The 17002-nt window shown below is 58.2% G+C and overlaps 1 protein-coding gene across 2 annotated transcripts; it reads right to left on the bottom strand.

The window, feature by feature from the left end:
- Nucleotides 1–335: 335 nt before the first annotated feature.
- Nucleotides 336–12703, bottom strand: N4BP3 (NEDD4 binding protein 3). Of its 2 annotated transcripts, none has more exons than XM_045530524.1 (5): nucleotides 12428–12703; nucleotides 7242–7589; nucleotides 6534–7055; nucleotides 5894–6148; nucleotides 336–5777 (listed from the first exon to the last, which is right to left on the bottom strand). In XM_045530524.1, exons 2-5 carry the CDS (start codon nucleotides 7557–7559, stop codon nucleotides 5250–5252), a joined length of 1623 nt encoding a protein of 540 aa, XP_045386480.1. In that variant the 5' UTR covers nucleotides 7560–7589; nucleotides 12428–12703; the 3' UTR covers nucleotides 336–5249. The 2 variants fall into 2 exon arrangements, with proteins under 2 accessions (XP_045386480.1, XP_045386481.1); XM_045530525.1 differs by having other exon boundaries at nucleotides 7242–7586; nucleotides 12428–12650.
- Nucleotides 12704–17002: the final 4299 nt, after the last annotated feature.

A 17002-nucleotide genomic window follows, 5' to 3' on the forward strand; every position in this document is an offset into this window, starting at 1 on the left:
AGGCTGTTTTACGCAGATAAAGTCTCTCAGATGGCAGCCCTCCAAAGAATTGATAGTATCTCCCTTAGTCTTCTTTCCCTCAGTTAATCTTCCCCTTTTGAGATTATAGGCAGGCCTGGAGACAACTGCACTCCTTCTGCAGGAACCTCCCTTAGTCAGATAAAGGAAATTCAGAGGAAGCTCCTCTCTGTGCTTCAGGAGGGCAAAGGGGTGAAAGATGGTCAGAGACCTTGATTCTCCTTCAGAACACTCAGCATGCCAAAGTGCTACGCTGTAGCGCATCCTTTTATGAGCCCCAACACTAATTTCCTAGGATTTGATTTTTAAACTGTAACTCAGTAAACATCCATTTTATTTTGACAGGGATGATTCAAAATATGACCTATTTTTTCCCCAAAGTTTTGTCCAGTTATCCCAGCAGCTCTTGTTAAATAATCCTTCCTTACTCCCGTTTTGAGACCCCTTATTGTATAAGATCTTCCACAGAATAGAATCTGTTTCTGGTTCTTCATTCTTTCCATGGAGGGGTAATTTATTTTTACACCATTGTCAAATTGTTTTTCTTGCTACTTTGTAATACGTTCTAATATTACATATTAGAGCAAAGGGATTAAACACCACTTGCGAAAAGGAAAAAACATCACAAGGTTATTGAGAACAATCAGTGGTTGCCAGGGGCTGGGGAAGAAGGGTTGACTGTGGCGGGGCACAGGGGGCTTGAGTTATTCTCTATCTTGATTGTAGGGTTATACAACTTTGCATTTGTGAAAATTCTAAAAACTGTATCCTAATGTGGGTGAATTTTCCTGTATGTAAATTAACCTTAAAAATGGGGCAAGAACAGGTACACATATCACATTATATAAATCTTTGAAACAAACAAACAAAACCCCAGAAGTAAAAATAACAGTTCTTGCAGAGAGGAAAAGCCCTCCAGGGTCAAGCATTCCTCTGAAAATACAAGGTTCCCTGCCTCCCAAAGCCAATCTGGAAGGCTGAGCTAGAAGGCAGACCATCTCTGCGAGCTGCTGGGGCTGAGGGCAGCGGTGGGTAATGCAGCCATGGCCTGCCCTCCTCTGCAGAACCTGGGAGCACCAGGGCTTGGCCCAGGAGAGCCGCAGCTGCCCTCCCTGGCCAGGCCCAGGACCTGCTCAGACCACAGTCTCCTTCTTCCACCTTCCAGGTGCCTCTGAAAGTCCCCTGCCTCCTCTCCCTGTTCTCTCCTTCCTTAGAAGTCTTTCGTTCAAGCCTGGATGGCCTACATAATTTGCAGGACCCAGAGCAAAATGCACACGTGAGGCCCTGTGTTTTAACAGTCTCAAAGAAGCTCAAGATGGGGATAGCAGAGCATCACACCAAGCTTAGGCCCCTTCTAAGCATAGAGCCCTGTGTGATAACACAGGTCACACACACAAAAAGCTGGTCCTTGTTCTGGCCTTCCCCTTGGCTGCCTTAGGGACTCCTGTGCTGACAGTTTCAGGCTGTCTAGGAACTACCCTCTCTCTCACCCTCTTCCAGGCAAGACCCCTCCCTGGGACCTGCCCGACACTTCCTTGTGTCCAAGCCCAAGCCCATCTTGGGATGTCCTCATCCCACGCTGCTCCTGGGGAAATCCCTCCAATCTTTGTGAAAGCCATCCTGGCCTTCCCCTCCCCCACCCCACCTCTTGGAAAAGTGAGCCAGCCCTCCTGTGGCCCTCAACCTCACCTCTCATGACACACATCACTTTTGGTCTTACGGCGAGAAACACCACATTCATTTTCTTTTCTGAATCCAATATGGAGGCCTAAGCCCCCACCTACTAGGGTGGTGGGTTATCTGTGGGGTCTACACTCTCTCTGGAGAAAGACCCCTAATCTCAGAGAAATTTGCTCTCAGATAGGCCCCTTCTGCCCTTCCTGTGCTCTGCTGTCGTGCTCATCACCATGGAGGCCCCTCTGTCATCCCCAGCTCTGTATGTCCAAGCTGTCTTGGGTTCTCCTCTGGTCCCTTCATCTCCTGCCTGGCCCTGGTCACTATTTGGACCAGTAAGCCTCATGAGGGCTGGGGCCCAATGGCCTTGGCCACCCTGGCTTTCTCACCTGAGAACCACACCTGGCCCTGAGGAAGGCCCTCAGCACTTCTCTGTGGAATGGATGGCAACTGGCTCTGGAGCCCCCGGGCTTGGCACAGACCTGGCATGGACCAAGTGCCCAGGAATGGTGAACGAACATTCAGAGTTGGAGCCTCCCACCTCAGCCCCCATCAAACCCATTCTAGACAGGGGAGAGGGGTCTGGTCACGGTTGACTCCACATCCTCACAGTGCCCTCCGGGGCTGCAGCCAGAGCAGGCTTGGGGATAAAAACAGAAGACACTGCCCTGCCCTGGCAACGCCCACTGCCCAACGGAGATGGGTACAAACCAACATGACAGCAGCATGGAAAGTGCCGATGGAGAGAGGAGGCTCTGGGCACAGGGGTAGGGGGTGATTTCAGGGATGGCTTCCCTGAGGCGGCAAGACCTGAGCACCCTGAGGACTCTGCCTGGAGGACAAAAGCCCCAGAGGGCTAGGAGGGGCTGCTGAGGCCAAAAGGGGCACAACCACCAGTGACCCTGGAGGCCAGTGTCAGAAGCCTCAAGTGACAGGCAAAGGGGCCCAGAGAGCTGCTGGAAGGTATGACACTATCTGAGCAGAGAACAGGAGGCACCAGAGGCAGGGAGCCCAGTGCGGGGAGGTCGCCACATTCCTGGACAGAACTGGCTGCCAGGGCCTAGTCTGCTGGGGAGGTGGCTGAATGGGAGGGCTGAGCCTGAGGGCAGGAGGGAGAGGCTGCCCTGAAGCAGTAGCCACTACAGTGACACCTGTGATCAGCTGGCCCCAGAGCTACCCAGCCTCAGAGCCACCCAGCCGGCTTGGGGACCCGAGAACTGGTTTGCCCAGCATGGATGAGCTAACAGGGATCCGGTTCCCTCTGAGACGCCCCAGGTCTGGCTCTCTCGTGCCCTCCCCCTACATCTGGGCCTGGCCTTGGTTTCTGGCACAGCTGCCAAGTTTTGGTGCCACCCACCCACTCCTTGATGGCTGTACTGGCCGGCACAGCTCCCTAATTGCTGGGTGGGGAACTGTTCTGCAAAGCTGCTGTACTGAGGTGAACCCCAGCCACTTGGGGGGCACATGGGCACACAGCCTGACCTGCCCCTGGCTACGGGGAGGGTATGATCCAGGCTTCAGGCCAGCACCCAGCTTCGGGGGTGCCCTCTGGAGGAGCCACTGGCCAAGAGACCTGGGTTTAGAGGAGCCTGTGAAATGGGAATGGGTTCCAAGGTCTGTGGGGGACTGACCTGCCTAACCTGGGTGCTCCCCCTCTCCCTCCTCAGGCAGAGGAGAGTCCAGGTATGGGCTGTGATGGCTGTCAGCTAGGCCCAAGGGTCTGTCTGGGTTATAGGCTCCACCCAGCCTGGCCAGGGCTAAGAGGGACTAGGGCTGGCAGGAAGGAATGGGGCAGAGGGAGGGGCCAGGAGCTGGTTTCCAGAGGCCAGTGCTCCAAACACACCCCCTAGGATAGACACACCCACCAGCCACAGGCACATCTCTACACACACCTGCCACTTACAGAGCCATCAACACACTCTCCCCACAGCAGACAGCTCACACACCCTACTCTGCCCTAAAAAGGTAGGGCTCCTCAGCTCACAACTGGCCATCCACCTCCCAGCACAGTGACTCCACTCCACAGCCAGTACCCACCCGCTGGGCCTGAGAAGCTGTCAGGCATGGCCCTTGGAGGACAGGACAGGAGGACAGCCAAGGGAGGCGACCTGGGGTTCTCAGCAGGCAACTTCTCAGTTTCCCTGAGCTGTCCTATTAGGGAAGGGACTAGACAGACAGCTCCCCCGGGGCACAAAGCACATCTAATTCAACTTGTGCCCCATGCACAAGGTCCCAGCACAGCACCTGGTAGACAGTAAGTGCTCAGTGCACAGCAGCCGGTCCAATGATGCATCCATAAGGAAGGTGAGCTTCCCGTCAGAGGGAGGGGCAACACCACTGCATAGACACACAGGCCTGTGCTCCAGGCCAGCAACCCAGGAAGGGAGCAAAGGCCTAGAGGGGAAGCTGGACCTCTGAGAGGCCAGGGTGAGTGTGGTTTTTAGAGAAGCTGGGACAAGCCTTAGCTAAGAGCAGGGATCAGAATTGACTGGCAGTCCTGGAGCCTATTACAGGACAGGAGACAGGGTGCTTCCTTCTGGGAGAGTATTTTCCACAGTACAAATCAGTCATATTTTATCCCACAGTCCCACTGCCTATGGGGAAACGTTCCCATTCCTTGCTGTGGTAGAGGCCCTTTACCAGTGCCCACAGCTTCCCCACCTCTTCCCCTGCACCTTCCTAGGGCCCCCACCTCTATGGAGGGAGGTGCCCGCAGCCAGACAGAAAGACGGAGGTGGGTTCTGGGAGGGGAGGGCAGGGCCTTTGGAGGCTCCAGCCCAGGCTGTCATAGGCTGGCCCCAACCCCAGCAGGGACGGAGGCACCTGGGGCCCAGATTTCCCACCAAGAGAACGTTTCACGTTCTCAAAGTGGCTTGGTTGACTTGCCCTTTTATTTTTCTGGAGCTTCCAGTATTGTTCCTGCTGAAAAATCCAGTGGTGCTGAAGAAAGGAATCTCAGCCCACACAGCAGCTGAGAACTGTGTGCCGCTGGGGCAGGGAGTGCGACCCCTCCGCCCCAACACACACGCCCAGCAGACGCCAGACAGGTGCGGGGAGCCATGGGATGAGCTGCAGCCCTGGTCAATGCCCAACCCCATCCACAGTCCTCTGGACTCAGGCCAGGGACAGGCTCAACCTATCCCCCGGGGACTCCTCGTGAAAAACATGGTTTCATCCTGAGGGAGGTCAATGTTCCCAGCCCAGGCTCCTTCTGTGGAGATGGCCTTGGCCCAGGGCTGCAGCCTCCCTCCCTCATGCCTGCCCTTCTGCACTGCCGGGCTCCAGACTCCCTGGCCTCCTGCCCTGGGCCACACCCACTCCAGGGAGCAGAGCTGGGCCCTGCCTGAGTGCTCTTCCACCAGGAGGGTCTTGCCCCGGCTCCTGCTGCAGGCACCCTGCCCAGCCCACGGCCCCACTGGATCCCTTCTCTCCACGGGCCTCCCCCGCCCTGGGCTGGCCTCTGCAGATGCCGCCCTAGACCAGCATAAGGGAGGGCTGAGCCGGCGTCTCAGGGCACCTTCTGACAGTGTTTCTGCTGTCAGCTCGCTCCGCTGGCCTCAGATCTTGGAGGACTCTAGCCGAGGACTCCAGGGCTTGGGGGGCTCCCTCAGTGCCCGCAGTTCCTGCTCCAGTGCCTGGTTGCGGCGGTACATGTCCATGTAGCCCCCCTGGATCTCCCGCTGGTAGCGCAGCACACGTTCCTTCTCTTCCTGCCAAATCCGCCGCTCCTGCTCAAAGCGCAGCGCCTGCTCCTGACCCCGGAGCCGCTCTTGCAGCAGCTCAGCTCGCAGCTGCTCAGCACCATCTCGGGCCTCACTGCTTCCTACCTCCCCCAGCAGCCCCCTGCTCTTACAGTCATCGGTCTCACAGCTGCCTGGGGCCTCCTCCCGAGGGGCCTGCTCCTGCAGGCTGCGCACGGCCTCCCGCAGCTGGGCCAGCTCTGTGTCCTGAGCCTGGGCTTGTGCCCGGCTGCCCCGAAGTTGCGTCTTCAGACTGAAGATCTCGGCCAGCTTCTGGGCCAGTTCCGCTTGGGCTTCCCGCAGCTGCTGCTTCAGGAGGCTAATCTCCGCTGTCTTCTGGCACACCTAGAGTGGGGACACGAGCAAACCAGGGTGAGGGGAGCTGGTCATCGGGGCAGGCAGAGGATTGGGGCCATGGCAACGGGGATGGGATGGCTTCTGAGACCCTGGTCGTCTCTCACCTCCCATCGGGCTTCCTCCTCTGGTCGTGTGCTGGGGTCGGCCTCTGGGAAGGTGCCAGGAGGCCGAGGCTCGGGGGCCAGGCCCTGCTGAGCCCGCAGTTCCTTGCGCAGGCGCCGCTGCTCCTGCTGGGCCATGAACAGCTGCAGCTGGAGGTTGCGCTCGCTGCGCTCAGCCTTCTGGGCTACCTCATGCAGCCGCTCCACATACAGGCGCTTCAGCTCAGACAGCCACAGCCGCTGGCGCTCCTCGAGCACCTGCCGAAGGGAAGAGGTGCCCAATAGAGCCAGTGCAGCCATGCCTGGTATCCACACGTGGCCCCACCCCCTCTCCCACAGGGCCAGGGCTCAGTGCCCAGCACACAGATATCCTAACCTGGATGCCCTCTAGAGGCGAAGTGTCCCCAACACATGGCCCTCCAAAAGAGCCTCTGTCCCTCCTTCCCATACAGCTCCCAGGCAAGGACCACCAGGGACATGACATCCTCTCTATGTGGGATGTGGGGGAAAGAAACAGAGACATCTCCCTCTTTCGTACCCTCTTGTGTCCAGAGCCATGTTTGTGAGCTAGCTGGGGCCCCTGGCTGGCCTGCACCCCAATGCCAAGGCACAGAAGAAGACTCTGGGGCAGGGGCTTGCTTACCTGTGTGAAGGTGTTGGAGCCATCCTCAACACCAAGACCCCTCTTCAGCTCCTCAGAGGTCTCGGGCAACACAGCCACCAGCTCCTCAGCGGTGGGGCAGGAGAACTCATAGGGTGGCGGTGGCTCGGGCAGGCAGCCCAGCACAGCCAGCGGCCCGGCCTCCTTGGGGCTTCTTGAGGCCCGGTCCAGGGAGCCGCCAAGACGGTTAATGTGGCCTAGGGAGGAGCTGAAGGGGCTGGGGCCCGTGCCAGGGCTGCGGCCAAAACTACCCCCACTGGAGGAGTCAGACAGGCTGGGCTCGGGCTCGGGGCCGCCCTCGTCCAGGCTGAGGGCGTGAAGCAGCTGAGCACGGGCCTGGCTGGCCCGGGGCCCTGGGCTAAGGGGCGGGTGGCAGGCCAGCGTGTGCAGGCTGCCATTGCTGCGCCACAGCTTCTGGCCCTTATGGGCTGCCAGGCTCTGCATGGACAGGACGCCTTTCCCATTGCCCGCTGCAGGCTTGAACACAGATGGACGAATGCGGCACTGCCAGGAAGAGAGGGTAGGCGTGAGGCCCTGGGGGGATCCTCTCTGAGAACATGGGCACAGGCCACTAGGAAGCAGCCCTTAGCAGGACTTTCACATCTCAGCCCACTCTGTCCCCACCCCACCCCCGCACCAGGGGAGGCCCACCCTCCCCATGCCATGTAAAGGGTGTAGGCAGAGGCACACCTTGTCAAAGCGACCCCGCTCAGGCAGAGAAGTCTTACTGAAGTCACCAGCCCAAGGATGTTCCCTGTAGTAGGTGGCATAGTCAGCAGGCTCGTTCCGAGGGGCGCGCTTGGTGGTCTTGCCATCCTTCTTGGGGAGGTGTAGGTAGCTGAGGAGCTCACGCTGGCCCAAGCCCTTCCGGAGGAGCCCATCAGGCTGGCGGGAGCCCCGGGACCCAGCAAGTGCTGCCCGTAGCTCTTCAGAGGAAAAGTCCTGCCGTTCCAACAGGCTGCCCACGCTGCCCATGGCAATGTCAGCAGGGCCTGGAGCTGTGGCCATGAAGTTTCAACAGGGCACAGGCAGCTGCTTCTGGGAATTGGGAGGCTCCATTAGGGGCAGGTGGGCACTTGCTGCCCAACTCCCCTGATACCCAACAGCCAGGTGCTTGCTCTCCGTAGCTCCCACACCTGGCCCAGGAGAGGCAGATGTGGGCCCTGGAAAGAATCCCAGGACAGGATTCCTAGATGGCCAAGAGAAAGCGGTGCAGGCTCCAAAGCCACCTGCCCCTCTATCACCCTGTTGGACTAAGTCTAAGGAAGAGCAACGGTTCTCCAGCTGGGGGCCTGTGTGTGATTTGGAGGTATGGGGGCGTCTCTGCAGCTACAGGACAAGGGCCGCCCTCCTCCCAGGACTGGGTCAGCAAAGGGCTAGGGAGGCCAGACTCAGGCTGTCCAACCCTGACCTTGCCACTTTCCTGCGGGGTGCCCCTCATGTGTGGGGTGGGGATAACCCACTCAGCCCTTCCTCCTGCAAAGGGGCAGAGCTCTCTGAGGGAAACATCTGGCATGGGCCGGGTGGGGGGTACTGGGGGAGGGACACAAACAGGAAGGGCCAAGGGGAGGAAGGATGGCATGAACAATGGCCACAGTTTCCGGAACAGGTGTTCTGTCTGGGAAATGGTGGGGGACAGAGGGAGGGGGTAGGTGGACCCCTGCCAGCCCTCACATACACTGTTTCTCCAAAGCTCACCACCAGGCAAGGTGATCCCAAATCCTGACCCTGGCAGAGCCAACTGGTGTGTGACCTCGGCCAAGCTACTAACCTCAGTGAGCTCTGGCTTCCTCACGTGTACAATGGTGGTGACAGCACTTAGCACTCTGGGATGCAGGAAGGATGGATGAGATAATGTGACAAAGCACCCAGTCCGGGCCGCCCACTGCCAGGGTCAGCACAGGCTGGCTGAAGCTGAGCTCAGTCAGACACACAAGCACCACCGAGTGACCAGGCTGACGGACCAGCTCCCACCTGCACTGGGCCCAGCGCTTTGGAGGAGGGGGCTGGCACCTAGCCCTCATAGACCCCGTGCACAGCCCGGGTCCCAGCACATAGTAGGCGCTCAGAAAGGTGCTGCCGAGTGAAGGAATGCCACGTTCTCTGCCTCCCACCCCTGAGCAGCTGCTGCCATTCTGGAACAGCACAGCAGACAGGCTGCAGCTGCGAGTCCCTACCGCCCGCCCAATATGCTTCCGGGACACCCACTCCCACCCCAAACAATGGTCGTTAGGAGGCTCCATCTTCCTCCAACATTTCCAGGTTTTGTGTTTGTGGAAGACAAAGCTCTCCAGGAGGGGTGAAGAGGGGGCAGGCCTTGCCCCCACCCCCATGGCCTTACGCTGGGCAAAAATAACCTTTTCAGCCTCCCCTCCCACCCCTGAGATGGGGCCAGTCTGAGTTTGTATGGCCCACTCCCCCAGCCCTGTGTGAACAGGCGTCACGGCCACACGGGCTCGGGGGACTCATCCAGGTAAGGAATCATAGGAGCTGGGCCCCTATGGCCACGCAGCCCTGCACAGCAGTCTCAGAGTCCTGTGACATCGTTATTGTCCCTTTTTAAAGGTAAGGTCACAGAGCTGGTCAGGGCAAGGATGCCTGGGATCCCAGCACCACAGCTGTCCAATGTCTGGGGGGGGCCAGATGTCACCTCCCAAAGCCAAAAGAATTGGCATTGAATCATCCTGCCTCTCCACCTGACACCTCCTCACCACGGCGAGCACAGCCCCGAGAAACACTGCTTGGCCCAGGAGCACACTGAGCTCTCCTCACCGCTTCTCGGGGAGGGGACTGTGGAGACTCAGCCTTAACATCTCTGAGGTGGGAACGACTCTGCCTGCCCTGCCTTCCTCATCGGATTAGCGAGACCATTAGAGACAATGCAGGCGAAAGGGCTTGTGAACCGTGAGCTCTGTGTGGCCACGGGGGTGAGGATGTCGGCAGCAGTGCCAAACACCACCTCGGCTTCCCCTGGGCAGATGCTCAGTTCCTGTCTCAGGGAGACACGACCAACACCCCATCTTCCCCACGAAGCATCTCAGATCTGGGGGAGAGTCCCTGAACTAGAGGTGGCTATAGGCCACAGCAGTGCACACCACCGCACACACAGCACAGTGTGTTACCTGTCAGTCTCACCCAGCAGCACCGAGACACGGTGGACAGTCATGTCCAATGGCAGACACAGTCATGCAGTCATGCACTAGGTCACCCACACAGCACTGAGCACCTCCCAGGACACAGGCATGACACAGGACCACCCCAGCATGAAGACCAGAGGATACAGGCCCGTGCATGCCTGCGTGTGGGGAGTGTGGCACCGGCTTTCCCAAACAGCTAGGGAGCCTGACGAAGGGGGAACAGTCAGCCCCTTCCCTTCCCTTTCTTTTCTGAAGCACCCACTCGGGCCCCTCTGCCCCTCCCGGTAACTCCTCTAGCTGTATTGTCAGCTGGCCCAGCAGTGCCAGGGGTCCCCAGCTTTCAAGAGGCTCCTTCCTGCCCAGGTCAGTGTGGGGATAGTCCCTTTGTGTAAAGGGGTCCATCCCACCTCCACTCCCTCTCCGCAACACACACATTCCTTCCTTCCTGTTGCTTGGAAGCCCAGGGACTGCCCCATCAGGCCAGGGCAGCTGTGCAGGCTGGGCTGGAGAGGATTTGGCAGGGAGGAGGGAAGGAGGACAGCAAGTGCCTTGCACCCTCACTGGTAGGTCAGAGCAAAAGGCTGAGGCTTCTTCCAAGTGCCTGGGCTTCCCTGCCCAGAGCGGAAAACCCTCCACACCACCCAGCTGGCTAGGTTTGGGCTGGGCCACTCCAGCCATTCTTCACAGGTCCCAGCTGGCCCCAACAGGGTCCCTTCACTCCTGCTCTCCTCAATTCCCATCCCCGAGACTAGCAGCAGACTGAAAGCACAGGAGGAACATCTCTTGTGGACCAACGCTTGCATGCAGATGTGAGAACAGGCTGCCCTCGCCATGAAGCAAAGAAAGAGAGCACACGCAGAGGGCGTCCCAGTGCCTGCTAGTGTGCCATCTTCACGACCAACACAGGCGGTGAGTTTTGTCACCTCTTAATTCAGAAGAGGACACTGAGGCCCGAGAGGTGAAATAATGTGCCTAAGGTCATGTGCAGCTGCATGGGAGAAAGTACACAGGCTCTCCAGGTTTAGAAGTCCCCCCCGACCCCACGTTGCATCTCCTCTGGGGTGGGACACCCCAGCCCCCACACGGGTAGGAGCCTTGGCCTGGCCCTAGGGGAGGGTCTCACCACCTGCTGGGGATCAGCTCAGAGGAGGGGTGTGTCTGCAGCTGCCCCAGAGGAATGGGACTGGAATGTCCCAGCTCCAGAAGAGGGGGCAAGGGGGCCCAGAGAGGGGCTGGGAGAGGCTGGCATACCCTACTCCCACAGCGACATTTGAGGAGGCAGAGTGGCTAACCCCCGCAGCAGCGGTTCTTAGTATCACTGTAGTCATTTGCAGTTGCACGGCACACTACAGTTTTTCTCAGCCTGCCTTTTCATTATCTCACTTCATCTCCACAAGAGCCCTGTGGGGACTAACAGGACAATTACCCTCACTCCATTTTACACACAGGAAAACCGAGGCCTAGAAAAAGGGAGTGAGTTACCCAAGATCCCACAGCGAGGAGCAATCTCAACTCCCTGGCAAGGTCCTCCCTACTGCACCTGGCTGTCGCAGCCAGGGCTCAGGTTCCCCTCCACGGGCACACACGCTGTGCACGAATGTCCGCCCAGCCCTTCACGCGCGTCTCTCAAGGGCATCTAAGACCAGGCTGGCTTGGACTGCAGTCCCCTCCGCCGAGAATCCCTCCCGCCTGACCCCCAGGGCAGGAAGAGAGAGGAAGCACTGCAGGCCCCCATGCTAGCTCCAGCCCCAGAGGCGGCGGCGGGAGCAGGCTGGCCGCACGCGTTCAGTCTCGCACATACACACCCACACACAACCAGTCGGTGGAGGAGCCCTGCCTGGGAGGGCGCTGGGAGGAGGCTAATCGCCGGGCCCAGGACGGCCGCCTGCCTCTGCTCCCAGGCCAATCTGTTCCTACGTGGCTGGGACGGGTGTGTGTGTGTGTGTGTGTGTGTTTGTGTGTGGTGCCTGATTGAAGACAAGTCCCAGTCTCCTCTCTGGATACAACCAGGGCCCTGATTTCGGCCTGGCCCCTGGCCAGCCCTCACTTTGGCCAAAAGCTGTGGCCAGGACTAGAACGGGTGCTCCGAGCGCCAAGACCTAAGACCGGTCCGCAGGGGCAGCCCGGACGGAGCAGGGGGTTAGGGGAGGAAAAGGGTAGAGGGAGGCGACACAGGACGGGTGGCAGGTCTCATGGGGAAGGCGGAAGGGCAGACGAGATTGGCATCCCTATGGAATTGCCCCCGGTAGGCAAGAGTGGAGGCGAGGGCCCCCCAAAACTACGGGAGATCCTCGAGATACCCGGGGGGCGGGAGGAGCGGCTCCTTCTGGCCCCTCCCTGGGGCCAGCCGGGAGCGCTGAGCAGGGGGGCGGAGGCCGAGGTCAGACTCCGGCGCCAAGGACGCCTGCCTGCCCCACCCAGCGTGGTGCAGGGGTCCCGCGCGCTGCTCCAAGGAAGCGCCTCTGCAGGGGTTGCGGACAGGAAGGTAACCTGCCGCCTGTCCCTCCAGCGGAGCGTCGGGGTCGGTCGCCGAGCCGGCGCCTCGGTGCCTCAGTGTCCAGGAGCAGGGGCACCTAGGCGCACACCGCACCCTGCCACCCCCGCCCATTTCTCAGATCGAAGCGTGGGTCAGCGGGGGCTGCGGCTTGGCCGAGGATGCCGGAAAAGAGAGACCTCGGCGACCCGCCCCACACCCCAAGTCCAGCCCCCGATCCCCGACCCCGCTTGCGCCCCACTTACCATACTGCCGCCGCGCTAGCCGGCCCGCCGCGCCGCACCCTTCGCCCAATGCAGTTCCTTCGCGCGGATCTGAACCCTCCTCCAACACGCCGGCTCCGGCGAGACTGCGACCCGGGTCGGAGCGGCCGTGCGGCAGGCGCCGGGAAAACGCGGGCGGGCGAGCGGGCGGGCGCCGGAGCCGGATTGGCAAGGGAGGGACGCGCTCGGCGGCGCTCGCTCGCCTGCCCCAGAGGCGGAGGGAAAACCCGGCCTGACTCACCGGCGCGCGGCGAGCCCAGAGCCCGGCCCCGGCCCCCGGATGTGGGGGGCGGGGCCGGGGGGCACCCCCGCCCACCCGCGGGCCAACCTCAGCTCCGCCCGGGCTCGGGGCGCGCAGCCGAGTCCCGACCCCCGCAGGCGCCGCGGGCCCAGGCGCCCTGTGCGGCCGGCGGGCGGGTCTGCAGCCCCGAACGCGGCGGACCCCCGCGCGCCCTGCCCGCCGCCTCCGGCCTCGCGCGCCTCTCGGTTTCCGGGACCGAACAGCTCCCCGGTCTCGCCGCCTGCTTTCAGGTCAGCGGCATTTCCCCGTTCTGAGGCTGAGCCAAAGTAGTACTTCGGGAAGGAAGAGATTTTACCCGATGTCTCTGGCTAGCTAGCAAGGTGGTTTCTTGTTTGTTTTTTGCCGCCAGAGCCGTCCAGGGGCAGCAAATCGAGTGCCTTCGGGGACCAGAAAACATAATGTAAATGAGTCAAACGGCCTGGGTGTAAGACAGTTGGAAGAGGTAGAAACAGACCAAAAGAGATGGACACCTGGAGGTATTCACATTCAAAAAATTAAAACAGCGTTTCTTCCTCGAAAACTTAAAACAGGGAGTTACCATGTGACCCACAACTCCATTCCTAGGCGTATACCCAAAAGGATTTAAAACAGGAACTCACACAGGCACGTGCATGTTTATGGCAGTGCTAGTCGGCAGTGAGACAGCCAAACGGTGTCCACAGCCCGGCCCAACAACAAACCAGTGAATGGGTCAACAAAATGTGATCTGTCCACAAAGTAGAGTATTATTCAGCCATCAAAAGGATTGACATGTTGACACATACTGCAACGAGGCTGAACCTCCAAAACGTACGATAAATGGGAGCAACCAGACAGTGGCCACATGTGGTATAATTCCACTTGTAGGAAACAAATTCATAGGGACAGAAAGCAGGTTACTGCTGGAGGCTGTGGGCAGGGGGAAATGAGGAGTGATCGCTTAATGGACATGGGGTTTCCTTTTGGGATGAGGAAAATATTTTGGAACCAGGTGGAGGTAGTGGTTGCACAACATTGTGAATGTACTAAATACCATTGAATTGTGTGCTTTAAAATGACTACTTTTATGTTATGCAAATTTCACCTCAGTTTTTAAAAAATCATGTCTCTTATGGACCGGGGGCTGCCAATTTGCAACCCCTTGCCTTCTGTGCTATCCGTACCAATTTCCTAACAACCGAAGTGCCAGACTTCAGAGGATGCGTTTAAGAAAACTCATTAATAGCTACCCTGGGTCTCAGCCCTGTAGGGGCCCTCAGTCTAGTAGGGATACTCACTGGGGCAGGGTTTGACCATTTTGGAGACCTGAGGAAAGCCCTTCTGGAGAAGTAGATTTTGAGATGGTGCTTGAAGTATTTGCACAGAGGACAGTGCTCTGTGGGGGAGCAGTTGCAGGGCTGGAGAAGGCAACTCATGTCCCGGTGAAGACCCGCTTACTAGTGGGGCCGGAGCCCCAGGGTGGCAAGGTCAGTGGGAGAGAAGGTGGCACATAAGATGAAACCATTTTGAGGGAAGTGCACCCTGGGGGCCTCTGAGGTGTTAAGAGAGGGGAACTTGAGCACCCGGGGTTTGGAGGACTGCGAGGTGGTGGAGGCTGAGTGGTGGAGGCTGGGTGGCTGAGTTATTGGCCTCATGAAAGAAATGAGGCAGCCGGGCGCGGTGGGTCATGCCTGTAATCCTAGCACTCTGGGAGGCCGAGGCAGGTGGATCACTCGAGGTTAGGAGTTCGAGACCAGCCTGAGCAAGAGTGAGACCCCGTCTCTACCAAAAATAGAAAGAAATGATTTGGACAGCTAAAAATCCATATAGAAAAAATTAGCTGGGCATGGTGGCGCATGCCTGTAGTCCCAGCTACTCGGGAGGCTGAGGCAGTAGGATCGCTTAAGCCCAGGAGTTTGAGGTTGCTGTGAGCTAGGCTGATGCCACGGCACTCACTCTAGCCCGGGCAACAAAGCGAGACTCTGTCTCAAAAAAAAAATAAGAAAAGAAATGAAATGAGGCCAAGGCCGGGCGTGGTGGCTCACACCTGTAATCCTAGCACTCTGGGAGGCCGAGGCGGGAGGATCGCTCGAGGTCAGGAGTTCACGACCAGCCTGAGCAAGAGCGAGACCCCGTCTCTACTAAAAATAGAAAGAAATGATCTGGACAGCTAAAAGTATATATATATATATAAAAATTAGCCAGGCATGGTGGCACATGCCTGTAGTCCCAGCTACTCGGGAGGCTGAGGCAGAAGGATTGCTTAAGCCCAGGAGTTTGAAGTTGCTGTGAGCTAGGCTGACGCCACGGCACTTTAGCCCAGGCAACAGAGCCAGACTCTGTCTCAAAAAAAGAAAAGAAAAGAAGTGAGGCCAAGGAGGGCAAGGGCAGCAGGAAGAGGAAGAGATGGGAAAGTTCATGGGATGGTTTGTAAGAAGAAACTGCTTTTAAGAATTGACTTGCAAGAAATTGCAGAAGGAGATAAAGGAGGGAGTCGTAGATGAGTTCTGATGCAAACTCAGATTCAGGAGCCACAAGCCCAGCTCATTCCTCCTCCTGGGGGGGTTGCTGTGACTAAATGGAACACCAAGAAGGTGGCTGAGCACCCAGGTAGGAGGCTGGGGTACGGTGCTCAGGGGTCTCAGGCAGGGTGAAGAACAGCCTGACCCCATCCTTGTGATGATACTGTGAAATATACATTTGGTCCTCATCCCAGTTTCCTGGCACACAACTCCTTAAATCCTTATAATCTCCACAGTGCTGTCTTATGTATGCTAATGAGTTGATTGATTGGTGGCTGGCAGCCACTTAGGCAGCTTCAGAATTGGGGCTGGTCACCCAAAAGACCAAGGCAGGTTTAGGATGTTGGGACTTCCAGCCCCACCCCCAACCTCAAGGAGGGCCCGGGGCTCAAGGTTAGGTTGATGGCCAATGGCCAATGGTTTAATCAGTCATGCCCATGTCATGAAGCCTCCATAAAAACCCAAAAGGACAGGGTTTGGAGAGTTTTTGGGCAGCTGGACACATGGAGGTGGCAGAAGGGTATAGAAGCTCACTGTCCCTTCCCCCATACCTTGCTCTACACATCTCTTCATCTGCATCCTTTGGAATATCCTTTATAAGAAACCAGTAAATGTAATTAAGTGTTTTCCTGAGTTCTTTGAGCTGCTCCCACAAATTAATCAAACCCAAGGAACGGGTCATGGGAACCCGGATTTCAGAACTGCAATTTCAGAAGCACAGGGAAAACACCCTGGAGCTTGCAGTGGTCATCAGAAGTAGGAGGCAGTCCTGGGGACTGGGATCTGGCACTGCCTCCACGTAGATAGTCAGAATTGAATGGAAGGACATCCAGTGGGTGTTCTCTGCAGAACTGATTGCTTGCCTGGTGTGTGGGGAAGACTCCACACACGTTTGGTCCCAGAAGTCTTCTGTGTTGATTATGGGGTGAGATCAGAGGAAGAACAGTTTGTGTTTTTGGCACTCAATCCTTCTAACAGATGTCATTCAACAAAACAAAACTCAGGCCCCCAGCCCCTTTGGCCGGGACCAGGCTACCTGTTAACCACCTTCTACGTAGATTCTGGACTCCAGGCTGCCAAGAGCACCTTCCCTTCCAGAGGGGGGGTGTTGGCCTGGCAGATACCCTTCCTTCCTTCCTGGTTTCTCTGAGCCTTTTGAGGTTGCCCTGGTTGCCTGGATGGCGAATAGCAGGCTGAGGGGGACTGGCTGCCCCAGGGGAGAGGAAGCTTCGGTCCCCAATCCAGAGAGTGCCTCCTCCCTTCCTGTGCAGCCCCTCCTGCCTTCCTCTGCACGTTCTCATGCATGAACCATGGAGCTTTGCATCGGACCCTTGGGTGCCCTTGCTCCAACCTCCCCTGGTGGAGTAACTGAGGTCCAGAGAGGGAGGGGACGTGATCTGTCTCCCCCAAAACACATCTCAGAGCTGGTTCCTGGCAGAGTTGGGCCTGGAAGCTGGGTCTCTTGCTGCCTAGTTGGGTGCCCACTCTGTCAACTCCACTCCTCTCTCTGTGGCTGCCTCTCGTTCTCATCCCACCTCTGTGACCCTGGCCTCCCATCTGCCTTGGTGAGGCCTTTGAGAGAAGGTGGGCTGGACAGAGGGGGGAAGGCAGAAGCCAGCAGGAGGCCAGACCTTTTTCTTCCCTCCCACCTTTGCCCAAACAGCATGGGAGAGGCCAGATTCCTGGAGCATGGGGTGGGGGTGGGCGGCAGTGGAGGGTATGTGATGACTTGTATTCTGTGAACTTTACTCACCTTGCTGGGCTTGCAGGGGCAGA

The sequence above is a fragment of the Lemur catta genome, chromosome 18 (genome assembly GCF_020740605.2).
Source record: "Lemur catta isolate mLemCat1 chromosome 18, mLemCat1.pri, whole genome shotgun sequence".
NCBI lineage: Eukaryota > Metazoa > Chordata > Mammalia > Primates > Lemuridae > Lemur > Lemur catta.